We start from the raw sequence: 26,514 nt of genomic DNA on the forward strand, positions 1-26,514 counted from the left end.
GGGTTTGTCATATATGGCCTTTATTATGTTAAGGTAAGTTCCCTCTATGCCTACTTTCTGGAGAGTTTTTATCATAAATGGGTGTTGAATTTTGTCGAAAGCTTTTTCTGCATCTATTGAGATGATCATATGGTTTTTTTCCTTCAGTTTGTTAATATGGTGTATCACATTGATTGATTTGCATATATTGAAGAATCCCTGCATTCCTGGGATAAACCCCACTTGATCATGGTGTATGATCCTTTTTATGTGCTGTTGGATTCTGTTTGCCAGTATTTTGTTGAGGATTTTTGCATCTATTTTCATCAGTGATATTAGCCTGTAGTTTTCTTTTTTTGTGACATCTTTGTCTGGTTTCGGTATCAGGGTGATGGTGGCCTCATAGAATGAGTTTGGGAGTGTTCCTCCCTCTGCTATATTTTGGAAGAGTTTGAAAAGGATAGGTGTTAGCTCTTTTCTAAATGTTAGATAGAATTCCCCTGTGAAGCCCTCTGGTCCTGGACTTTTGTTTGTTGGAAGATTTTTAATCACAGCCTCAATTTCATTCCTTGTGATTGGTCTGTTTATACTTTCTGTTTCTTCCTGGTTCAGTCTCTGAAGGTTGTGCTTTTCTAAGAATTTGTCCATTTCTTCCAGGCTGTCCATTTTTTTGGCATATAGTTACTTGCAGTAATCTCTCATGATCCTTTGTATTTCTGCAGTGTCAGTTGTTAGTTCTCCTTTTTCATTTCTAATTCTGTTGATTTGAGTCCTCCCTTTTTTCTTGATGAGTCTGGCTAATGGTTTATCAATTTTGTTTATCTTCTCAAAGAACCAGCTTTTAGTTTTATTGATCTCTGCTATAGTTTCCTTCATTTCTCTTTCATTTATTTCTGATCTCATCTTTATGATTTCTTTCCTTCTGCTAACTTTGGGGTTTTTTTTTGTTGTTCTTTTTTCTCTGATTGCTTTAGTTGTAATGTTAGGTTGTTTATTTGAGATGTTTCTTGTTTCTTAAGGTAGGATTGTATTGGTATAAACTTCCCTCTTAGAACTGCTTTTGATGCATCCCATAGGTTTTGGGTCATCGTGTTTTCATTGTCATTTGTTTCAAGGTACTTTTTGATTTCCTCTTTGACTTCTTCATTGATCTCTTGGTTATTTCATAATGTATTGTTTAGCCTCCATGGGTTTATTTTTTTTACAGTTTTTTTTCCTGTAATTAATATCTAGTCTCATAGCATTGTGGTCAGAAAAGATACTTGATATGATTTCAATTTTCTTAAATTTACCAACGCTTGATTTGTGACCCAAGGTATGATCTATCCTGGAGAATGTTCCACGAGCACTAGAGAAAAATGTGTATTCTGTTGTTTTTGAATGGAATGTCCTATAAATATCAATTAAGTCCATCTTGTTTAATGTATCATTTATAGCTTGTGTTTCCTTATTTATTTTTATTTTGGATGATCTGTCCATTGGTGAAAGTGGGGTGTTAAAGTCCCCTACTATTATTGTGTTTCTGTCCATTTCCCCTTTTATGGCTGTTAGCATGTGCCTTATGTATTGAGGCGCTCCTATGTTGGGTGCATAAATATTTACAATTGTTATATCTTCTTCTTGGATTGATCCCTTGATCATTATGTAGTGTCCTTCTTGTCTTTCGTAATAGTCTTTATTTTAAAGTCTATCCTGTCTGATATGAGAATTGCTACTCCAGCTTTCTTTTGATTTCCATTTGCATGGAATATCTTTTTCCATCCCCTCGCTTTCAGTCTGTATGTGTCCCTAGGTCTGAAGTGGGTCTCTTGTAGACAGCATATATGCGGGTCTTGTTTTTGTAGCCATTCAGCCAGTCTACGTCTTTTGGTTGGAGCATTTAATCCATTTACATTTAAGGTAATTACCGTATATATGTTCCTATTATCATTTTCTTAATTGTTTTGTTTTTGTTATTGTAGGTCTTTTCCTCCTCTTGTATTTCCTGCCTACAGAAGTTTCTTTAGCAGTTGTTGTAAAGCTGGTTTGGTGGTGCTGAATTCTCTTAGCTTTTGCTTGTCTGTAAAGGTTTTAATTTATCCATCAAATCTGAATGAGATCCTTGCTGGATAGAGTAATCTTGGTTGTAGGTTCTTCCCTTTTATTACTTTAAATATGTCCTGCCACTCCCTTCTGGCTTGCAGAGTTTCTGATGAAAGATCAGCTGTTAACCTTATGGGGATTCCCTTGTATGTTATTTGTTGTTTTTCCCTTGCTGCTTTTAATATTTTTCCTTGTATTTAATTTTTGATAGTTTGATTAATATGTGTCTTGGAGTGTTTCCCCTTGGATTTATCCTGTATGGGACTCTCTGAGCTTCCTGGACTTATTTCCTTTCCCATATTAGAGAAGTTTTCAACTATAATCTCTTCAAATATTTTCTCAGTCCCTTTCTTTTTCTCTTCTTCTTCTGAGACTCCTATAATTCAAATGTTGGTGCGTTTAATGTTGTCCCAGGGGTCTCTGAGACTGTCCTCAATTCTTTTCATTCTTTTTTCTTTATTCTGCTCTGCTGTAGTTATTTCCAGTATTTTATCTTCCAGGTCACTTACCCGTTCTTCTGCCTTAGTTATTCTGCTATTGATTCCTTCTAGTGAATTTTTAATTTCATTTACTGTGTTTTTCATCATTGTTTGTTTGCTCTTCAGTTCTTCTAGGTCCTTGTTAAATGTTTCTTGTATTTTCTCCATTCTATTTCCAAGATTTTGGATCATCTTTACTGTCATTACTCTGAATTCTTTTTCAGGTAGACTGCCTATTTCCTCTTCATTTGTTTGGTCTGGTGGGTTTTTACCTTGCTCCTTCATCTGCCGTGTGTTTTTCTGTCTTCTCATTCTGCAGATTACTGTATTTGGGGTCTCCTTTTCACAGGCTGCAGGTTCGTAGTTCCTGTTGTTTTTGGTATCTGCCCCCAGTGGCTAAGGTCGGTTTAGTGGCTTGTGTAGGCTTCCTGGTGGAGGGGACTGGTGCCTGTGTTCTAGTGGATGAGGCTGGATCTTGTCTTTCTGGTGGGCAGGACCACGTCCGGTGGTGTGTTTTGGGGTGTTTGTGAACTGAGTATGATTTTAGGCAGCCTCTGTGCTAATGGGTGGGGTTGTGTTCCTGTCTTGGTAGTTGTTTGGCATGGGGAGTCCAGCACTAGAGCTTGCTGGTCGTTGATTGGAGCTGGGCCTTAGCATTGAGACGGAGATCTCTGGGAGGGCTCTCGACAATTGATATTACGTGGAGCCGGGAGGTCCCTGGTGGACCAATGTCCTGAACTCGGCTCTCCCACATCAGAGGCTCAGGTCTGACACCTGGCCAGAGCACCAAGACCCTGTCAGCCACACAGTTTTTAATTCTTCTGATTTCCACAGCTCTACTTCCCATCTGTGTTTCAGCCAGTCGCACAGCTGCTAGTGTTGAAGGGTCTCCTGCTGAGGTGGGGGGTGGCTGTGGCTCACTGTGGGGACAAGACACTGGCAGCAGAAGTTCTGGGAAGTACTCTTTGGTTTGAGCCTTCCCGTAGTCCCGATAATGTAGTTTTTATTTTTGCAATAAATCTTTTCAGTAGCAGTGAGCAGAGCCAGGAATACGCTTGCTCAACAAAATAATGTTGAGCACAGTCCTCGTAAAATCTGACTGCAGCATCAATAAAAGTAAAATTATAATGATGGAGCAGAAAAAGAAATTATAAAATAGAATTTTGGAGACAAGAAGACAAATAGTCAACTGGCAATCAAATTGGAAAACTCAAGAAAGCTGAATCTTAAGCCAACAGTGGAGAAAGCTAACTTAATATTCATCAAAATGTTCAAGAATTGATGAAACCCTCTGAAAGTGGGGCATGAAGAGAATGCTGATACAAGGAGACTGGTTGAAGGATGTGTGAAAAGTGGTTGGGTCCCTATATCCCCTCTCCCATGCCATGAACTTGGGCAAGCTGCCCTTCCTCCACCCCGGCAGAAATCTGGAAGTTTATTCTCTGGAGAGGGTAAAATGCAGGGTCTCTTTATCTGATACACTCGAATATAGCCACAGATGTATTCTCCCAGAAGCAGAAACACTCACGACTGACTCACACAGGTTACATGAAATTTTCTCCAACAGGCATTCGGAAAAAAAGAAAAGAAGTATGAGTCCTGACTGCCCTCCATCTCCTGACCCAGTAAACTCCCTGTGCCTGATACATTTTTTAAAAGGCTCTATCAGTGTTTGCTATTATGATTTCTCTTCTTGTAATAGCATTTTTTCTACTGACTTTTTAAAAAGATACTTTAGTGCTACTTTATCCAGTCTGTCACTATTGTTAGAGCTTCACTGGTAGATTTTACCGTGAAAAAATGTCTCTTTTTGCCCTGCTTGGTACTTTTCAATTTTAATTCTTTGTCTTATATTCCAGTGGTCAGTTCTGTTTTTTATTTGTGTTTGCCTGATCTTTGTTCTTTATTTTTTGTTTAGCTTTCAGTATATTCCTTTGTTTTACTGGTTCTCTTATAAACAAGGAATGTTTGAGGTTCTTTTTTTTTTAATCTGACTGTGATTTGGGGAGTATAATTTATTCACATTTGATGTCATATTCAAAATGCTTGCTCTTACTTTCAGGATTTTTTTAATGAGTTTATGCATTTCCTTCCTCTCTTCTGTTTTTGTGTCTTTCTTTGTTTGGACCTAGGTTTTGTCTTTTTTATTTCTCTCGTGCCTTGGGAGGTATACCTTGTATGTCTTCTTCCAAACTCTGCTATGTGAGATGCAGCCCATGCAATTATATGCAGCAGCTTGCTTTTATAAATAGAGGAGGGAAACATTACTTTTCCTGTGAGTTTGCACGGTCAGTACAGAGCTCTACTTTCCCCAAGCATGTGGGGAGAAAGCCGGAGCCTGAAGTGATCTCAGCAATGGGGTCAGCCTTACCTCTGTTCCAGAGTTTCCCAGTGTTCCTAGCTGCAGCAGTGCCCTCCCACTGTGCCAGCTCGGCCCTCATCACAGCATCCTTAACAAAGCCCCTCCATCTGCCTCGTGGCCCAGGCTGATCAGGGGATAGGTCTCCCAGGACTGCTGGTGGAACTTTAAATTTGTCTTCCTGAAAGCTCCCACCACCATGCCAAAAGGCCCCAATTGGCCCCCCCTGGATCTGCCTTCAAGATATAATATCTTCGTCCAGCCTAGAGGCTGAAGACCTCCCTTGGAGAGGTGCCCTTGAACCTGTCTTATCAGCTCATGCTACCTAAGCTACCACTCAGCCCCCACTTCTACCATTTTAAAAGCAACATGGGGTGATGAGCTTTTAAAAAAAACTGTGGTAATACAAAATTTACCATCTTCACCATTTTTAAGTGTATAGTTTAGTAGTGTTAAATATATTCACATTTTCGTGCAGCCAATCTGCAGAACCATCTTGCAGAACTGAAACTCTGTATACAGTAAACAATACCTCCCTAGCTCTGCACCCCCTAGTTCCTGGAACTCACTGTTCTGCTTTCTGTCTCCATGATTTTGGCTACTCCAAGTACCTCATACAAGTGGAATCATATAGTATTTGTCTTTTCATGACTGCCTTATTTCACTTAGAATAATGTCCTAAAAATATATCTATGTTGTAGTATGCATTAGAATTTCCTTCCTCTCTTAAGTCTGAATATGGATCCATTGTATGTATATCCTACTTTGTTGATCCATCAAATGGATCGTATGGTAGTTTTTTTTAATTAATTAATTTATGTATTTATTTTTGGCTGTGTTGGGTCTTCGTTGCTGCTCGTGGGCTTTCTCTAGTTGTGGCAAGCGGGGGCTACTCTTCGTTGCGGTGCGCGGGCTTCTTATTGTGGAGCACGGGCTCTAGGCGAGCGGGCTTCAGTCGTTGTAGCACGTGGGCTCAGTAGTTGTGGTGCATGGGCTTTGTTGTTCCGTGGCATGTGGGATCTTCCCGGAGCAGGGCTTGAACCTGTGTCCCCTGCAGCGGCAGGTGGATTCTTAACCACTGCGCCACCAGGGAAGCCCCTAAAAAAGCAGTTTTCTTCACCCAATTCTAGATCTGCTAAATTGGATTAGGGGAGGGAGGGAGGTGATCCTTATGCCCACAAAGATTTGAAATGGTCTGCATGAAAGGATTGAAATGTACCTTGATTTTAACCCACAACTGCTGGCAGCAAGTCCTTAATTTTTTTAGCACCCCTGGAAAATGGGAGAAATGAAATCTCAGCTTGGGAGAGCTTCCCAGAAGTAACCACCAGTAGTCACCTTCTCCTGGGCTGAGTTCCCCAGCAGCAAGCCACGGAGAGTGGACAGAGAAAGCTTCCTGGTGGCTCCCCTTCCCCAACCCCAAGCCCCAGGGAGGATGGAGACAGCAAGGCAGCAGAAGAACTCTTCCTTCTGCCCAGGCACAGAGCCAGAGAAGCCTCCAGGGCAAGCCGCACAGGAACCAGCCCTATACATTGACTTTGTTATTTCTTGGCTTCTGCACATTTCGGTAGACCTGAAATAATCTCACTGCAAGCGAAGCAGCACCCAGGGCTTTGGAAATTCTGATCATCAGCCATCATTCCTCTGTTCATTTCTTCAAGAACATTTGTGAACTCTCAGGTCCTTCCGCAGTTCCTGTGGACGTGAATACTAGTCATTGAAAAGAAGGAGGGGGTGGAGGAGACAACAGAGAAAGAAAGAGAAAAGACACTAGTTAAGAGATACTGGGTCACCGGGGGGAAACCAGCTCCCCCACAGTTTCCGGGGTATCTCCTGATAAGACGATGCCATACCTATGTGGATAAGCGCAAACTTAGGATGCAGGCTAGCTGGGTTTGAGTCCTGATTCTGCTGTGTGACCTTAGGCAAGTTATTTGACCTCTCTGAGCCTGTGTTTTCTCATCCGTGAAATGCAGATAATAACGGTATCTACGCCTTAGATCGTCACGAGGATTAAATAAATAAGCACACACCAAGTGTGCCTGGCACAGGGTGTTGAAGAAGTCTTAGGAATTATTGTTTTTGTTATCATTATGATGCGAGATAACTAGGAAAACATGGTAGAGACCACAGATGGCAGAGCTGTCTCTCTCTCGGGGGGTGTTCATTGGTGCATGGGGTTCATCGTAAAGCACGCACCCTGGAGGGCAGGGGTTATCTGGCTCCGCTACTGAGACTTAAGGAAGTTTGGATTGGGAAACACATCACAGGAAAATTCACTTGGAGGCAGGGATGAGCTAGGAGCCCCATATCAGGTCGAGGTAAGGTTATAAGCTACGGAGCTGGCATTGAACTCAGCAGCAAAGCCAGTCCATGTCAGCTCTTAAACAAAGGAGCCACATGATGACAGGAGATGAGCTTTATGGAGATGAAGCAAGTGGCAGTATGCAAATGGGGGGGTCCATGTGAACGGTGCCCCCAGGACAGCGTGATGCCCTGTCCCAGAATAGCACTTACTCTGTCATCAAAACTATTCTAGTGTTTTTCATTGATTAATCACTTGATCCTCACAGCAACCTCATGAGGTAAGCTATTTTTATCGCTCTACTTTAGGTGAGTACTGAGGCACTGAGAGGTTAAGTAACTTGCCCAAGGTCACACAGCCATTTTATGGCAGAGTTAGGATTTGAATTCAATTTCTTCAGAGTCCTTACGCTTAATTATTGTACTATGTGATCTAACTAACATTTATTAAGAGCTTACTATGTTCCACGTTGCGGTTGGCTTATTTCTCATAACAATTCTATGAGGTCAGCACTGTTATTATTCCATTTTACAGAAAAGAAGACTGAGGCTCAGAGAGGACGAGTAACTTCCTCAAGGTCGCGTAGCTAGTAAGGGCCTGTACCCAGGCATTCTGGCTCTAGAGCTGGCTCTCAAAGCCCCCGCCTCAGAAGGCAACCATCGAACCATCTAGGAGAAAAAGGGCCAGAGGAGGAGAAAATAATTTCTAAGCATGCACAATCTAAACAGCCCTAATGCTGCAGAAAGATTAGGGTGGGGACAGGCTGAGGGTGGAGGAGAGGTCGTGAGACTCGTCTAAAAGGTCATGCGAACGACTCAGGGTTCAAGTCTCAGTACAGTGGAGGACAGCGTCATTTATATTTCTTGACAGGCCTCAAGCTGCAGGAACTCTGAGAAACTCAGAGAGGCTGATTTCTTCCGCTCCTGCATCTAGAGACTGGCCTATAAAAAGTCGATGCCCAGATCATACCACAGAGACGAATCCATTTCATTTCCCCGACCCTTCAATCACTGGTTGCCCACCATCCCCGGGCCACAAGGTGCTGACCCAGAATCTGCAGCCCTACCCTCAGCTTGAACATCCCGGGGCATGTGAAACAGAGAACCATTGTGAAAAGACTTCTCTAACACTCACTGACTATTTTCTAAAATGTTCTTTCAGCTTCTCCATGAATATGAACTAGCAGGGGAGGACCCAGTAAGGCAAAAACGAGCCGGTATGTAACCCTTTGCTTGCCCATTTTTCTAGTAAATCCCATCAAATGACATTTGTTGTAACTTTTTGAAACACTGGGATCCACATAATTCAGTCTCTGAGCACCTCAGTGTTCAATTTCTAGACGTAACTGCAAAGGAATTCCATTCTCTATCAAACGACGTTAAAGGGGTCTTATCGGCACATTCAGGGCTCGTGTCTGTCCTCTCCCATCACCTCTCCTCAGAGCCTGAAGATTTCCCCGAGGCCCCTTCCTTCAGCTGCCCTCCGCCACCACCAAAAAGGCTGCTTCTCTCTTCTCAGCCCAGCAGCCTTGCCTTTTTTCTTTTTCTTTTTTTCTTTCAACCTCGTCTCCTCTCACTCAGCACTTTATTTTGTGGATCAATTGAATCGCTAGACCCAAGTCCTTTTCTGCCTGCTACTCCAGTTTCCCACTGAATTCCCAAGAAGCTGTTTGGAAAACACAGGGCTCTGCCCTTTGGAGGGTTGGGGGCAGGTGAGAGCTGTGAACACCTGCATGGTGATGGTCAGTGTCTCCTCCCTCGTGTGGGACCCTGAGCAGGTGGGTACATCTGGAGGCTGCATTTTCCAAGGACCAGCTCCTCCCACCACAGCAACCTTGCAAAAGCATCAACCTGATTTTCTCATTTCCCTGCAGAAAATCCTTCAAGGGCTGCCAATTGCTTTGGAGATATAATCTGATTATCCGCTCACTGGACCCTAAGTGCTTTGCCCACTCACTCTCCTTCTGCTGCTTTTCACAGAGTCAGTATCCCACTCACCACACCCCTTTGCTTGTCTGGGGGACTCAGTTCACATAGGCTCCTGCCCTGGAAGGTCTTCCATCAATTCCCCACACAGGGAGGGGCTGTGTTCCTGGGTTCCCCTTACCCACAATACATCCTCGTAGTCCAACATTTATCCCAATGCATTGTAATTCTTTTGCTTCCTGTTTGCCACTCCCAGGAGACATGAGCTCCCTTGAACCCTCTTCCTCTCTGCAGCCTGGCATGTAGCCCAGTATCCCAACAGATGAGTGAACAAATAAAGAGAAGGCATGTCTCTGTCATAGCGGCCCCTGTGTGAGTTCAGAGGATATGTTCCTTTTTGCTAAGAGTCTGCCGGCTTCGTGGCTGGACCAGCCGTCTAGAAACGTCTTCACTTGTAACATTGGGACTGAATCCTTTTCCAAGCATTGTTGGGACTTGGTCTGTTCAGTCTGGTGGTCTAAAAGAGACTTTAGGCTGCCAGAGGGAGCAGGCTTGCCCCAAGGGCAGGATGAAGGCGTCCGGTAGAGCCCCTTACAGGGCCATAACAAGGTCCGCCTGCTGCCCCGTGCGTGAAATGAGAATTCAACGAGTGCTCGCCGGAAGTTCACGCCATTGGTCCTCTCTCCTTCCCTCCCTTCCCTTTTTTTTCTATTTTAACCTTGTTTTATATCCCTATGGGATTCTCACTCGCCCTCCTCTCCTTCCCTAAAGTGATCTACAGCACAGACTGTACTTTGTACTTCCTGTGCTTTAAAACAAACATTATCACCTCTACCCACCCCTCCCCCCTGACAACCCCTTGAACCCTCCCACCCCCATGACAGGAACAGGACCAGAGATGTCCCCACTCAATATTTTGAAAGACTTTTCTTCTTAAAATCAAACCACTTGAGTTAAGTTCCAGCTCCAGGTCCTGCCAGCTTCTTCTAGGGCTCAGGCTGCCACCTGCCTCGGAACCAGTTGGTGACCCTACACCTGGAAAAGTAACATCTTTCTGCACTTCCAGTCCTAGCTATTTGTGATCCTTGGTGCCAGCATGAGAGGTTAGCCCTCAGAGAGGAAACCACTTCCACTTCTAAGGATTTGACATTCCAAAAGTTTTCCAGACGTGCTTTCATTAAAAACAGTCACGAAGATGATAAATCACCATGAAAACATGTTTTCCATTTTTTATACATGGTTTGGGCCTCTAGGGTCATTTTGGAGGTGTTAATGACTCAACCCATCATCTTCAGAAGAAGGATTGGCCTTGGTACTTGTGCAAAATCACTGAAGTAAGAAGTGGTCATGGAAAGGCCCAGGCACTGGGCCGCAGATGCTCAGAATATAAGTTGCAGTTAAGAGCATCGCTCTCCAGGAAAACTAGGAAAGCAAGCAGTAGGAAGGTTACCTTCAGCAGGTGCCACACAGAAGTGTCTGTGTTCCGGAGCCTTCATGCCAGAAAGTGGCAAACAAAGTTTCCAAGAGAAAGAGAATTCTCAAAAGGAATTTCCTTTTGAGGCACTGGACCAACTCTGTAGAGCTTTAAAGTTTGATCCTTTAAAGGTAGGATCAGTACTCACATTTATTCTCAGAGCTATGGACTTCTTCCTTTACCACATCTTATGTATCACAAATGTATGACACACATCCAAACACACACACATGTATATACATACATACAAATATATATTTACTGTACAGGGTTGTTGAGAGGATTAAATAATAGTATGTACGTATTTTTTAAATGTTAATATAGTTATCTGGGGGGGGTATTTGATGTTTTTGTTTGCTTTAATGGTTTTTAAAATTAAAAACAAATTTAATGGACTTATTTATAAAAATATTGCAGTTGACAGAGCCTGAAATATACCTGGTACAGAGAAGGTTTTGTAGAACTACTGAAGGCAGGAGGTTGGATGCCACAATATTAGCATTTTAGGAAAACTATCTCAAAACTCTGTGGGGGCAGAGAAACCTTCACCAAAAACTCGGAGGCCAGGGGCAAGAAGAGTATGAACCTGCTTGTTAGTGGCTATTGGGGAGCAGAGGGAAATTAAGCATCCGTCAAAGCCTCCAGAATTCTGTCCTGATTCCACCAGGAAGTGGATTCTAGACCAGCCGAGAGGCTGGCACAGAGAAGGCATTGGTGGAAGCCATCTGAAGTGAAAATTTGCCAGATGGTTATGGTTGAAGGAATTAGATGAAGAGGTTAGTGCCGGGAGACCAGCAAGGATGCTCAGCAGTGTGGACTGTCATCGGCCCTGGTACCTGGAATGACGTTAGGAAAGGAACATGGCAAACGCTTGTGAGACATTTGGAGAATTGGGTCAAAAGGACTTGGGGACAGACTTGACATGGGGGTGACAGGGAGGGATGATCTATATGATACTTGGGAGTGCACAGACCCGGGTGACTGGGGAGGTGGAGGCTACGGGTAGAAGCCGGAGCTGGAATGAAAATCTTATTTTGGAAGTACAACAGTCAGCGGGAAATTTAGTCTTAAGGGCAATCTTCACAGGGGACTGAAAGCAGAAGTTTCTTGGGAATTCCCTGGGGGTCCAGTGGTTAAGGCTCCATGCTTCCACTGCAGGGGGCACGGGTTCGATCCCTGGTTGGGGAATTAAGATCCTGCATGCTGCATGGTGCGGCCAAAAATAAATAAAGTGCCGGGATGCACTGATTTTAAAGGTTTTTTTTTTCTAAAAAGAGGCTTCTTAGGTTGGAAGTAACGCAAATGTGTCCTCAGCATCAATTATGAAGTTCCCCATGTCAGATTTCTGAGCAAAACTGGGAATGTGTCTTGGGTCCTGGGCTGAAGAGTCCCCACTGGTTCTTCTTTGGTTTCAAAAGGAATGGCTGGTAGGAGAAAGGGAGACCCAGGGTGTCCTAAGCCCGAGCTGGAGGCACTTACATCTTCACAGATCCAGTGAGAGCAAGGTTCCTACCAGATTGGGTTGCCAGCTGCCAGCTCGGAAATCCTGACCTTTCTGCAGATCTGCAGCCCGGCCGGCTGTGCTGTCTCCTTTTGATCTGTGTTCAGGAAATGCTGTGCATTCTCCAGGCTGAGAAACACATTTGGGGATTTTCCTGGCTTTAATCTTTCTTATGATAACTTGTGGCATTTCGTGCTCTGAGCAGGCAGTACTGGTGGCAAAGTAAGAAGAGAAGGCTGGTTCTCTCTGCCTGCTGGGTTTTTTTTACGCTTACCTATCTCAAAAGTGAGACCTGATTGGAAGAGAATTAGGTTTAGTTGACCTACCAGCAGATGGCTGCATAGATGATAATCCGTACACTTATTATGATCAGTATTATTATTTCCACACGCTTTTTTAGAACGGCTATTATATGCCAGGCAATTTGCTAGGGGTCTTCATACCCCAATTCCTTAACAACAAATTCTGCAGAGAAAATAGTGCTCCTAATTGACAGATGAGCAAAGCGTGGCTCACAGGGGTTCAGTAGCCTCCCAGGTGAGAGGGCATTTACCCCAGCTCTCTAGGCTCCAAGTCCTAGCTCATAGTTAAGAGTCAGAGTTTTCAACATGACTTTCTGGATCTTGCCTATGAGATCCCATGCCATGATTTTTTTTTTTTTAGCGAAGAAGTGTTTTTAATATTTAATTAGTATACATTTATTAAGCACCTGTTGGGCACAAAGAACATAAAACATGCTGACTGCTGCTATCAACTTTTAATCTGGTTGTAAGGATAGGATATGCACGCACCATAAGTTAAATTCAAATTCTGTAATATCAAAAGCAGAGTCATCCCATATTGGGAGCCTGAAAAAGGCAAAGCTACTGGCTAGAAAATGGTAGGAGCTACAGAGAGATAGGTCTGGGCTAAATGTAAGTTTCTAACAGAACTAACTAAAGGTGGGTTGGACCGTCTTATACGGAGGTGAGTTTCATGTCATGCAAGGTATTTAAGCCAATCTGAAGAAGCACCTGGCAGGAATGTTTATAGGGGGCATCATGGCATCTGATGAGTGGTTACCCAAGATGATCTTCAAAATACTCACACAACTTCACGATGCCTTGATTCTGTGAGTCCTCAGGTCACTGAGCCCGCATAGGCTCAGAGAGTGACCAGGAAAGAATTGATTGAGGTTGAGGCATGAAAGAAGGAGCAGAAATGGGACAGAAGAAGGGAGGGAGGAGGGAGCTCCAGGCAGAGGGAATACGAGGAGATTCTTGATGGTCTGGGGCTTTTTCTTACGCATATATTGCAGAAGGAAACTGTGTTCTCGCTGACCACATTTAGAGGAAGTTTACGCAGCTGTGATTCTCGGAGCAGATTTGTTGAGTGAGGGGCTCTAGCATCACTTTACGTGGGGCTGACTTTGATGATTTGGGTGTATGATGAGCTAGTAGAATTGATTCTTTTCTCCAGGCCTCACAGACCATTGTTTTATGCCACAGTGCTGCCCTCCCTCTCCCCCATCCATGCCTGCCCCCCAGACCATAGCCGTAGTGTGAACAAGCCTTTCAAAACCTAAAGGGAGAACGGGATCTTTGACTCTCTCCTGACAAAGGTACAGCAGATCCAGATGACGCTGCCAAATTGGTACCTACGAGAACATGTCAAGAGAAAAGCAGAGCAGGTAGCTTTTAATATTTACCTGCTACAGGACTAAGGGGGAGAAACAAATTCAAATCTTCAGTGATAAAGAAGCATGGGCCCCTTTGGTCAAGAGAAAACCACATGAACCTCATTTCTCCTGAGTGATGTCAGCAGGCCCCACTCTCTTGCAGGGGAGAGATTCATTTATACATTGACTTAGGCCCCGACTTCTTAGAAGCTGTAATTACCGGTAGAGTGGCCAGGCAAAAATAGTCTTGTTTGCTTAAACAGCTGTGGTGAAGACCCAGAACTGCTTGTCACAGTTTGTGGCCAACTTTCCAGAAATGTCTCTATAAGATAAGTGCTGTGTGGCAGGCACTGATTAATGGGAAGGGAGAGGGGAAATCCTGGTTGGTTTGTGCCTCCCAGGCCAGGGATAAGCCTGCGTCTGTGACACTGATGACCCCTGGAATGTGCTACCTTCCACTGGGGCATCGGTGAGTCAGAAGAACTCAGACAAACAACACCAGGGCGAAGGAGCCCGAGGCAAAGAGAACACATTGAACTGTCTGGAATCAGGTGGTCCAGGGGCAGCAGAGAAGCATGGAAGGGCCTCTAAAATACACACTTACACAGAGTGGGAGGAACCTTCCTGTTCCTCCTGGGTCCCTTGTAGCCTGGGGCAAGCCCACCAGGATCACTTTCCGAAGCTCTGAAGTCCTCAGGTTTGGAGGAGGTGAGGTGGACAGGGCGTGGCCTTTGGACCCCAAATCTTGGGCCCCTGACCGCACCCTACACAAGTCATACTAATTCTGAGCGTCTGGGCTTCTTCCGTTAAACTCAGATGCTCTCTCTGGGCATTACAGGGACTGGAGGCCCAGTGGTGTTTCTGTGTTCTGCTTGCCCATAACACCAGGATGCTTTGGGTTCAGGGCCAAGTCAATGGTCACTGGTAGGTCCAGCCAAGCAATCTCTATCTTTGAAGATTTTAATTACTGCACGCCCACCCCACCTCCAAAACATCCTTTATTCTCTTTTCCTGAGGAACACATGGCACCATTAAGGGAGAAATGATTCTACCAGTCACACTGTCAGAGTGAGGTAATGGAAAGGACCCCGTTCTAGAAGTCCAGAGATCCAAGTTCTGGTCCTGTGGACACCACCAGCAAGCAGCAGAAGCTGGGGCAAGTCATTTACTCTTTGGGGGAATCGTTTTTCTCATGCCTAAAAGCAGAGATTTCTGGGACTAACTTATAAAGAGTCTACTTTGTCTCATCTGGGTTGAGGCTCCACAGTATCTGTGTGTGTAGAATCCCTGCGTGTGGATAATCGTCAGTCAGGAGTGGGGACCACGGGGATAGATGATTGCCAAGGGCAAACCTGTAGCCTTCTGAGTTACTATGGTGTTTTTGAGCCTGTTTTGAAGAACTGACCATTTTCAAGAAGACATTTCTTTCTCTATTAAATGTTTCCCATCCTTATCAGTCTCTATGGAGAACTGATGCTCAGACTGAGGGTTATTCTGAAACTCCCTTAGAAGTTGTCAAGAACATAAAAGGTGGCTGAGGGGAAAGGGGTCTTAGAGGCTGGTGCTTCAATTAATATTTGCACAAATGCCATAGACTAGAACTCGCTAAAGTCACAGGAACTGTCCCCTTAGTCGTATTTTAAGCTTTTGGCTCAGCTCCTTGTAGGACCTCAGCGGAAGAACTACCTTGACTTCAGTGGGGAATGATGACATCCGGGAAGCACCATGTGCTCTTCAGGCACATGCTCATTCTCCAATTACGTCTGTAAAGAGCAGAGAGAGGTGGGCTCAGGGATGGGTGATACTAACGACCCTCAGGCAGGCATTGAAATCATGCTGGGATCAGACCCTGGGAGGCAATAATGCAGGTGATGGAGTGGGTGATATGGAATTGTTACTGACCTCACTCATCTCAAAAGCAGCTACCGTCCAGGAAATCCTGTTTACATTCATTCCTGGCAGGAGAGTAGACTGACCACAGCAAAGAGGATCCTGGAGCTTCTGAATCCTCCGGAGGGTATAAACATTGCCGCATTACTTTTCAGGAAAAAGAATGTGCTCTAAAACAGAGCTTATAAATATCATGCAGCCGCCCTCCTTGCAAATGTTCCCAGCAGGCCACATACTAGGTCTAGGTTTAGGGTCACTCAGATTAAGATTAGCAGTCCTTCCAGGAAGCTTGTTTGCATCACAGAACCGTTTGCAAATCAGAAAGAAAACAGGAAATTTCAAGCAATGCCATAATATCGTGACAAACTGAGATTCCGCACTGGGTTTTAAAAGTCACTGTGTTCTACTTGTAAATACATTTTTATAAGGAGGAAACATACCGCAAGATGCATTCCTAATTTTAAGAAAATGTGCACAGACATTTTTTACAGTTTGAGTTAATTACAGCACGTTGAAGGATGCCAAAATGAAATAATTCTCAACAAGGTTGATAAGTAAAACCAAACTCCTAGACAAACATAGTTTACAGCTGTAAGTGGACAAATATTACCATTTTCTACAATAAACATTTATCAGTTGGAGTTTCCCATAGTAAACTTACTCCATTTTAGTGTTTCTCATAAATAATCCCTGGAATATTTAAAACAAATCTTGTGATATTATGGGGGAAATTCTTTGTCATTTTAGAAAACAGACATAGAATTTTAATGTTATGGTTTTATATATATACATATATATGTATATATATGTATTGTACTTCCAGATTTTACTTATATTTTAAAGTAAAAGTCTTGCAGGTATTCACTAATCTTTTCCTTATTTGACTGACAAGATAAAATAAGCCACAACTTGTCTTCTCAAGGCATCAGTATTAAAAATTCTCCTATTTTTTGAAGGTTTGTCATTAGCTACTAACCAAGCCCATGGCTTCTCTCCAGTTATATATTTCAACCAGGAATGAGCCAAAGATTCTGGCCATGACTGAAAGGTGAATCTGTGACTCAACTCAGAAATCACAGGTTTATCAAGAATTGATTGGATATGAACTTATTATGTGCTGGGCTGCATGCCAGATGGAGTGGGTACGGCCATGAGAAGTAAAAGAAGCAGTTCCTGCCCTTGAGAACTTACAACCAACAGCCCAGACATGACGTAATAGTGGTAATTATGCAGGAACATTCCAATAGATCTATTGTCTGGCTTGCCTGGATTGGGAAACAGACTCATCTAGAATGCCAGCCGGGCAACCAGTCTTGAGACAATTTGGAAGAACAATGAATTGCTGAAGATCTCTTTTATTTTAATTTCCAATTTGCCAATTTTGCTTATGTTGAGTACCTAGCATGTGCTGAACACCAGAGATACAGAGTAAGAACAAAGAGCCCAAGCTTTGCACACAGGCTAAGAACAAAGGGAATTAACTACATGACTTTTCCCAGAGGTCTTCAGGCCGTGAGTGCATCCTTCAGCTCTCAAAATACATGCATGACCACTGAATGGTGTCAGAAACATACTGACTCATGCTGGTGAGTCAGGACCATGGCTTTTATTGTCTAGATGGTTGCCGAGCCTCCCTGCCGGGTCTCCCTTTTTCTATTCGTGTCCCATTCGAGTCCATTTTCCACACAGTCACCCTTGGCCTTGGACACCAAGGGGGGTGTGGGAATGGAGAGGATGGACAAGTCCTCAGCTTGGCCTGTGAAGCTCTCAAATGGCCAGAGACCACAGCGCTGATACAAGCTAGATCTGTTTCCTTTCTTCTCTAATATAGCAGAGTCGTAGAGAGGAAGAATCATGAAGGGAGGGCTTGGTGGTTATCAGTAAACAAACGTCTTTTTCTCTAAAAAAGTTCATTAGAAATTCTTAAAGGGTGATGTGTCCAGCATCCACATGTCCCCGTCATTAGCTTTTTTTTTTTTAATTTTAATTTTTATATTTATTTATTTATTTAACTGCACCACACAGCATGCAGGATCTTAGTTCCCCGACCAGGCATCGAACCCATGCCCCCTGCAGTGGAAGCGTGGAGCCCTAACCACTGGACCCCAGGGGATTCCCAAGAAACTTCTGCTTTTTATTTTATATTGGAGTCTAGTTGATTTACAATGCTGCGTTAGTTTCAGGTGTCCAGCAAAGTGATTCAGTTATACACGTACATATATCTCTATTCTTTTTCAGATTCTTTTCCCCTATAGGTTATTACAGAACACTGAGCAGAGTTCCCTGCGCTATGCAGTAGGTCCTTGTTGGTTATCTATCTTATGTATAGTAGTGTGCGTCTGTTCATCCCAACCACCTAATTAAAACGTCATTGGCTTTAAGCGCTGAAAGGTCCATCACGTTCTCCGTCTGCCCACCACAGTGAGTTCTCACAGCCTTCATATGCTTTCGTTCCAGTTGCCGTGAGTAGTCCTGCAGCCCAAGAGTTCACTGTCAATGTTGAGGTCAGTTTTGAAGATGCCTCCTTCCTGGAGCCTAGCAAAGCTTACTTGAAAAGCCTCAGTTTTCCAGTTCAAGGGGATGACACTGACCCAGCTACCAGCATTTTGAGCATCGAGGTGACAACAGGTGAGTAAAAGACCCATTGCTTGAAATAGGAGGATTGGGCCAATCAGGAGAAATGTTGCTTTGAGCCCCTTCCTGTTAGAGGGGGATGTGGGGTGTGGAGGGGGTAGCCTGGGGAGAGTTGACCTCAGAGAGGAGGTAATGGGATGGCTGGGTAAGGAAGATTAGACTTACTGACCATGATACTCATATCTAAGCACCCCAAATTTTCTCCGTTCCCCTTTTCCTGTGCCTCCCCCACCGACTCTTCCAACAGCTTATCTTATGATCCTTTCAAGAAAGGCATGTTTTTTAATCAAAATTTTTAAATTGGAGTATAGTTGATTTACAATGTTAGTTTCCGCTGTACAGCAAAGTGAGTCCGTTATACATACACATATATCCACTCTTTTTTCAGATTCTGTTTCCATATCGGTCGTTACAAAGCATTGAATAGAGTTTCCTGTGCTATTCAGTAGGTTCTTATTAGTTATCTGAAAGGCATTTTTAATCAGTACACAAAACCGAGGATTTTTATGGCCAATGTGTGTCAAGCCCTAAATGCAGTAGGTGGTCCAGGGGTGGTCGCTTCCGCCATCCTCTTAAGGCACATTTGTATCTTACATGGAGTCAAAAGTTCTGCTAATATCACCTCCACATCCATCTCAAAAATAAGTAAATGAGGGCTTCCCTGGTGGCGCAGTGGTTGAGTGTCCGCCTGCCGATGCAGGGGACACGGGTTCGTGCCCCGGTCCGGGAAGATCCCACATGCCGCGGAGCGGCTGGGCCCGTGAGCCATGGTCGCTGAGCCTGCGCGTCCGGAGCCTGTGCTCCACAACGGGAGAGGCCACAGCAGTGAGAGGCCCGCGTACCGCAAAAAAAAAACAAAACTAAATGAAAAACAAATAAAACAACCAAATATTTTTTATAAATATTTATTAAAAATAGTTACTTTTTATAAAAAAAAATAAAACAACCAAAGAAATGCTTTTCACGTCAGTGGGAGAGAGATTTTGACAAAGGGGATCTTGTTGGCTCCCTTCGAATTATCCCCGGCCAATGTCCACCACACTCACCAGTAGCCTTGACTTCCTCCATTCCTTCTGCTTCTCCTTCACCCCCTCCTGCTGCTGGAGCACAGGACGGGAGCGGTGTCCAAGGATCCCAGGGGACTTGGTTGTCCCTCCTATTTCAGGAACAATTATTTGACGGCTTTCCTTTGGGTGGTCACTCTGTGGGCCTTTGCCTAGATGCCCACCCGCAGAACAAACAGCTCACAGCGACGTGACTTTAGTCCAGTTTTAGACATAAATTCCAAGCCCTCTGTTTTCAGAGCATTTTTCAGTGTCAGTTTTTAATGGGATTGGAGTCTGTTTGGGCTGTTCACATTTGACTTGAAATGTAAAAGGCACCAGTTTAGAATTTTTCCTTATACTCTACATTTGTTATCTATTGCTGCGTAATGAATTACTCCCAAACTTAGCATCTTAAAACAACAAACTCGGAATTCTACATTTGTTATCTATTTGTTATCTATTGCTGCATTTGTTATCTACATTTGTTATCTATTGCTGCGTAATGAATTACTCCCAAACTTAGCATCTTAAAACAACAAACTCGGAATTCCCTGGCGATCCAGTGGTTAGGACTCTGCGCTTTCACTGCCGAGGTCCCCGGATTTGATCCCAGGTTGGGAAACAAAGATCCCACAAGCCGCACAGCATGGCTACAAATGTTTATTACGTCACACAGTTTCTGAGGGCCAAAAATCCAGGAAGAGCTTAGCTGGATAGCACTGGCTCTGGAGTCTCTCGTGAGGTGGTTAGTCAAGCCGTCAGCCAGGGTTGCAATTACTTGAAGGCTCAGCCGAGCCTGGAAAACCCACTTTCAGGCTCACGCATGCGGTCGTTGGCAGCCCTCAGCTCCTCACTAGCTATTGGCTAGAGACCTCACTTCCTAATCATGTGGGCCTCTCTATGACGTGTCCTCATGCAGTGCAGCTGGCTTCCCCCAGAGCAAGTGGTCAGAGAGAGAGAGAGAGCGAGAGAGTATAACCAAGAGGGAAGCCACAGTGTCTTTTATAACCTAATCTCAGAAGCGATGCACCACCACTTCTTTCTATATTCTCTTGGTCACACAGACCAACCCTAGTACAGCATGAGAGGGAGTTATAAAAGGGTGTGAGTACCCAGAGGCAGGGATGGGTGGTGCCGTCTTGGAGGCTGGCTGCCATACCCTCTAGTCCGGAAATCTGTTTAGCCCTTTATCATTGTAGGCAGCCCCTGGGATAGTCAGAGCTGTCATCTTTTAGATGGCCGTGCCTAACAGCAAGGTGACATGTACGGGAATCATGAGAATCTCATGCAGAACTACTGAACTTCCCAGAAGGGCAATATGAAGTGGAGTTAGCGTTTCCTACAAGTATAAATACTTGACGTCTATAAACACAAAAGCGGTGACTACCTTTTCTCTCCTCATTGTTCTGGTTGATGTCAGTCTGCAGACCTACTGGAAATGAAATCTGGTGCTCCTGTGAGAAAGGCTATAAGTGGCCTCAGGAAAAGTGCCTCCACAATCTCACTTGTCAAGGGCATGATGGCCCCCCTTCAGGGCATCATTGCAGTCTCCTTAAGGGACTGCCTCCCAAGGGACCTTTTTGCCAGCTCCAGGGAGGTAAGTAACTGCTCACTGAATGTTTGTTTGTTGAGTGGCTATTTGATATCAACTCAACCAGATGCTTCTCTGTCCTGTGTGTACTCAAATGCTGACATGGGATTTTAAAAATATTGCCCTGTGTTCTTCAGCAGATATTACTCTGCGAATGTCGGTCAGACTCAATGTGGGCTTTCAAGAAGAACTCAAGAACTCTTCCTCTGCCCTCTATAGGTCCTACAAGACTGACTTGGAAACAGCGGTGAGTTTTGGTCCCAGGAGGCTCTTAACCAACAAACTCTGAGCTGAACTGAATCTATCGCATTTACAGTGGGTCGTTTGCTTGAATCTGTCAGAATTCATGAATGTGAATGTTGAAATTATTTCTATACCTCTGGGACGACGAATTAAGAAGCGCTCAAATCAGACAGTGTTCAGGGGATGATTGGACATCATCTTGACCTATAGGTGGAACTTCCTCCCAGGATAGAATTGATTCACATAAAATTTGGCAGCATCAACTCACAGAAACCTACTAAAAGGTCCAAGAACCTGGTCTAGAAGCACCAGATGGTGCATTTCTATTCATCTTCGCACATCACATGGGTGAAACCCCTAACATCTTTGTGCAGACCAGCCCGAGTCTGGCACAGAGGATTCCACTCTCCACACTGCAGGTCCCAAGGCATTCACACTTAAGGCAGATTTAAATTTACTCATGTAGATAGGTTCATTTGTGTCGTATTGTAGATTCCACATAACAGAAACAGACTCATAGGCATAGAGAACAAACTTGTGGTTGCCCAGGGGGAGTGGGGGAAGGGGCAGGATGGATTGGGAGTGTGGGATGAGCAGATGCAAACTATTATATATAGGATGGATAAACAACAAGGTCCTACTGTATGGCACAGGGAGCTATATTCAATATCCTGGGATAAACCATAATGGAAAAGAATATGCAAAAGACTGTATACATATGTAAATTTACTCATGCAAAAAAAGAGGATATTCTCTCATTGTAAACTGTGGGCCAGACACCATTCTAAATGCTGTACATTGGATTAATTCATCTAAACCTAAATGCTTTGCTGAGTCAATTCATTTGGAATAGAGCTTCTCAACTGGTGTGGTACAAATTGCTACAGGTGGGCTGAGGTAATGACTCCCCTTAACCCTCTGGGCAGCCAACCCTCTGCCTCAAGCCAGGAGCAGCCTCCTGCTTACCCAGTCAAATATTACCATTGTTCATGGGTGCCATGATGAAACTCGGATACAGAAGAGCTGTAGGATATCTGATTTGCATATCCGACATGTAACAGTTCTGCACAGCATGAGAATCCTCCTCATGCACAAACATGACACACTAAATTATACACTTTTGAGGAAAAAAGGAGAGTTACACATTAATCTTTGGATCCCACCCATCCAGCTACTAACACAGCACTTCGTACACGGCATCCGCCCTGTAAATATGACTTGATTCCAATTGAATTTCCTGTGGGGTTGGAATTCAGGGAAACAAAATGAAGTAAAAGCATCAGTAAAAACCACATTGGCTCAACCAAAGCTGTGATATGTTAAGTGAGGGATCCGATCCGGCAGTGTGGCAGCCCCAAGAAGGCACCTCGAAGATTTCCGACTATAGGAATTGCAATTGATTGGGGGCCCGGCTGCTGCCGCATGGCAGGGCTGGCTGCCTGCTGCTAGTGAATGAGCGGGGCGGGTCTGTCTAGCAAACGTGGGACTCCTTTGAAGGCTGTACTGAACCTTCCCAGGCTCAGTCTAGGATGATTTCATCCAGCCTCTCCTGCAGTTTCACTCGGGTCTGATGACTCTCCCTGTCTTCCCCACTGCCTTCCTATTATTTTCCTCTAGGCATTCCCCTAAGTAAATTTTTTGCACATTACTCTTGCACATTTACTTTTTGCACATTTACTCTGGTGTTTGCTTCCTGGAGAACCCAGAATGACCTAGGTAGATAGGAATCACTTCTTCAAAGATCTGCCAGTGCTAGCACTAACAAAATATACAGGAGAGCATTTTACCCAGGGTGATAAGAAATAGACACTCTTCACTCTGTTTCAAATTGTTGACCCGTCTCTCAGTGGACCTTGATCCGTGACACTTGTCTTGCTTTATTTTCCAGCTCTGGAAGGGTTACAGTATTTTACCAGGCTTCAAAGTGGCGACAGTGACAGAGTTCAGGTAAGAATGCTATAACTGGGTCATTTTTATCCAATGGCAGATACCAAAACGTTAGTGAAAAAGCAAAAGCCCGTTAGAAGGGCACCATCTGGGATGCCCAGTGGGGGCAGTTTGGTAAAGGTGAAGACAGTGTCAGATTTCCAGGGCTTAAAGTGAAAGGAAATACTGAGAATAGTAGCTCACTCCTTAGAGATGTACCTACTTAGAAGGAAGGAAAGAAAAAGACTTGTGTTCGTTCTGTGCATGCAAAAATTTTGCAAACAAAGATGTGGGATACATTTGCCATCTAGGGAAGTCAGAAATACAAAAATGAAATAAAGTCATACATGCAATGACGCCTTTATTAAAAAAAGTGAGCCAGCTAGCCATGGCCACAGAGTTGCACACTGTCATGTGAATGCATCCCTGTGGAGCTAGGCACCGGGCAGCCCTAAGTGTGTTTGCACAGTGTTTCAAAAAGTTAGTTGCCAATTAAAAAACGAAGAATGTTTACAGAAACGTTGAGGATTTTGGCTTCACTGGATATTCAGCATAGCTGGTAACCTGGGCCAGCAGACTGTGTGACAACAGTCTCTACCTTGTGGCTTATATCCTTTGACCCATTTGTAGGATTCAATTCACTCCGCCCCATCTGGCTCTTCCAGTCATTGATGTTACCCATCTGCAGACACTTGAGTGTTCGAGCCCTGCCTCAGGCTTTCAGCTAGAGCTTAGAAACGGGTTGGATTTCAGTGGACCCTTGAAGATAAAGTCCCCAGGCTCTTCCTGCCATTTTGTTTTCTTATGCAAATAAACCATAAGGATCTAGACTCTTCCAGATCACTTACTGCTTTGCTGAACTGAGTGGTCTCCATCCAGGCCTGGAAGTGTGGTTGTGATGTATGAAGTCACTACAACAGCAGCGTCACCTGAATTGATGCGCAAAGCAAACGAGCAAGTAACACAGAACCTCAGTCAGACCTACAAGATGGACAGCGGTTCCTTCCAGGTTACTTACAGCAGTAAGTAGAACATCGCTACATTTTTCCAATATGTAGCTTCTCCTTAGATATGGTAACGGCGTTTATCATGATGCTTAAGCCTGGGAAATCACATTACAGTGTCCTCCGTGGAGAGAGACTCTCCAGGTCCTGGCATAGAGTTTTGGTACCTTCTCCCCATCTTAGGCCTGTTCAGAGCCTCCTTACGCTGCTAATATCACTGCGACTGGGGAAGTAGGGGGCGGATCCCAGGAGGGAGAGATTTTACAAGGGGGCCACAGAGCCATCTGGGTTTATGGATTTTTTTCAAATTAACAGACCCAAAACATCCAAAAAAGTAGAACTAACGTTGTGGCGGTGGAAGTGGGGGATATTCGTGAAATGCGTTGATATTGACTAGGGGGACCATTGTTACTTTAGAGCAGTAGTTCTCAAAGTGTGACCCCCAGACCAGCAGCATCAGCAGCATCTTGGTACTTGTTAGAAAAGCAAATTCTTGGGGCCGCCCCAGACCAACCCGGGCCAGTCTGTGTTCCGGCAAGCCCGCCAGGTGATTCTGATGCATGGAAAGTTTGAGAAACACTGCTTTGGATCAGCTGTAGCAGTGGTGAGAGTCCTGGTATTGTAGATGTTCTCCCTCATTTTACAAATGGGGTATAGAGTTGAGCTCTGTTGTGTAATTAGGTGGGTGGATCGATTGTTCCTTGGGGGATAGAAAGGGGAGCCAACTGAGCAGAGATTTGATGGACCAGTACTGGCCGGTAGGTGTTCTGTCTAACTCAGGTCCGTGGTTCCAGAGTGAAGGTGACTCCTCTTTGGAACAACACAGTTCACCATGGGGAGGGCACTGAAGGGATTGTCTGAGGCACAGCTGGAAGGAAAAGTGCCCCTTCTCAGGAGTCAGACCATCCTTACAACAGGTCCATACTCTTTCTCTCTACATTCGCTGCTAATATTTTTAGACATTGGATCATTTTTTAAAATAAAATATTGAAAGGGATATACACAACGGTAAGAAAGTGCTACGACATAAGAAAGAGAAAAACAGCAAGATAAAAATTCAGAATGAATAAGGCAGCAACCACATAGATGAAAACTGAGAAATCCAAGGCAGAGAAATAAGTGGCCTCCAGGTGCGGACTCACATGGAAGTAATCCCAGCATCGCCAACCCCTTCCTCACCCCTAATGCCATCCCACCAACCGGCAGATGCTTTGGCCTGAAAAAAACTTTTTTCTTTATGGTTCCGAGGGCACAGGAGAATAGCGAGCTCTAGCATACATGAGCTTCAGTTATGATGACTCTTTCCCCCAAATTTCAATTCTACTGAATATACTCAGCCATTTACAGGAATAAGTATCCAGCAGTTTTCCTGACCGGTGGCTGACAGTCAGTCCAAAACCACAAAAGTGCTCTAGTGTCTGTGGCTTATTCTTCCAAAGAGCCATGAAGTTGTGAGTGACACTCGATGCCCCTTTTTGCAAGAGAATCTACATTCATCCCTGTCCTTGCTATGCACAGCCTTAGACAAATGACCATGAACTATGTCACATGCAGTTCCACCCCCGGGAGCTTAAATACCAGCCTGCTCTCCATAGGGTTAGTGGGGTTTATCCAAAATACAAGGATCCAAAAAAGTCAAGTAGCTGAGTAGGTTTTTTTTTTTTTTTGGCCGCGCAGCATGTGGGATCTTAGTTCCCCGACCAGGTATCGAACCCACGCCCCCTGCATTGGGAACGCAGAGTATTCACCACTGCACCGCCAGGGAAGTCCCTGGGTGGGTTTTTCTTAAATTATAATTTTATCTGGGGGCAAGAGTGAGGGGTGCAGGGGAGAGGAAGAGAAAAAGAAAGAAAAATGCTGAATGAATGAGGTGGTATCAGGAAATGATTTTTAAGTCCATCTTCATGAAACTATTTCAGGAAAGGCACATGGCAGTCTTCAGAATGGTCCCTTTTAGTTTGCCATATATTAATCCTCTAGTGATGTTTGACCAATCAGCAGGGTCCCTTAACCAGAACGCCCCTTTCTTTCATCACTCCCAATATATTTATGATCAATTCCACATAACCACGGAAAACTGGCAGTTTTCCGGATCCTTGTAACTAGCAATGGTGCTAATGAAAAGCGGGCACGGTTATTGTACCTTTTCTATGTTAAACCCAGTGTTTTACACATTTTTCATCTTCATACATCCTGTGAGGTAGATACTATTATCGCCATTTTACAGGTGGGGAAATGGAGGCTTCGATTTAAATCATTTGCTCAAGGCCACATAGTAAGTAACATAAGTTTCTGTGCCTTCCTGGTCAGTTCACTACAGGAAATATTCACAGATGGCCTTGCTTCCTAATAGTTGAATGCAATTTTCTGAAATCTTATTTTATCCAGGAGCCTATAAAACGGGATAAGAAATATTTAG

General features: G+C 44.2%; 1 protein-coding gene across 2 annotated transcripts in view; it reads left to right on the forward strand.

The window, feature by feature from the left end:
• ADGRF5 (adhesion G protein-coupled receptor F5) overlaps positions 1-26,514 on the forward strand; it is a 78,073-nt gene that overhangs the window by 18,908 nt on the left and 32,651 nt on the right. For both annotated transcript variants that reach the window (XM_022582065.3, XM_022582066.2), the window contains 6 exons: positions 8,366-8,420; positions 18,109-18,279; positions 20,752-20,928; positions 21,060-21,169; positions 23,054-23,112; positions 23,971-24,113. In XM_022582065.3, coding sequence (XP_022437773.1) covers positions 8,366-8,420; positions 18,109-18,279; positions 20,752-20,928; positions 21,060-21,169; positions 23,054-23,112; positions 23,971-24,113 — 715 coding nt within the window. The remainder of the gene's footprint in view (positions 1-8,365; positions 8,421-18,108; positions 18,280-20,751; positions 20,929-21,059; positions 21,170-23,053; positions 23,113-23,970; positions 24,114-26,514) is intronic.

The sequence above is a fragment of the Delphinapterus leucas genome, chromosome 10 (genome assembly GCF_059928025.1).
Source record: "Delphinapterus leucas isolate spDelLeu-1000000601 "Yukka" chromosome 10, BTC_Dleu_Yukka2, whole genome shotgun sequence".
Classification (NCBI taxonomy): domain Eukaryota; kingdom Metazoa; phylum Chordata; class Mammalia; order Artiodactyla; family Monodontidae; genus Delphinapterus; species Delphinapterus leucas.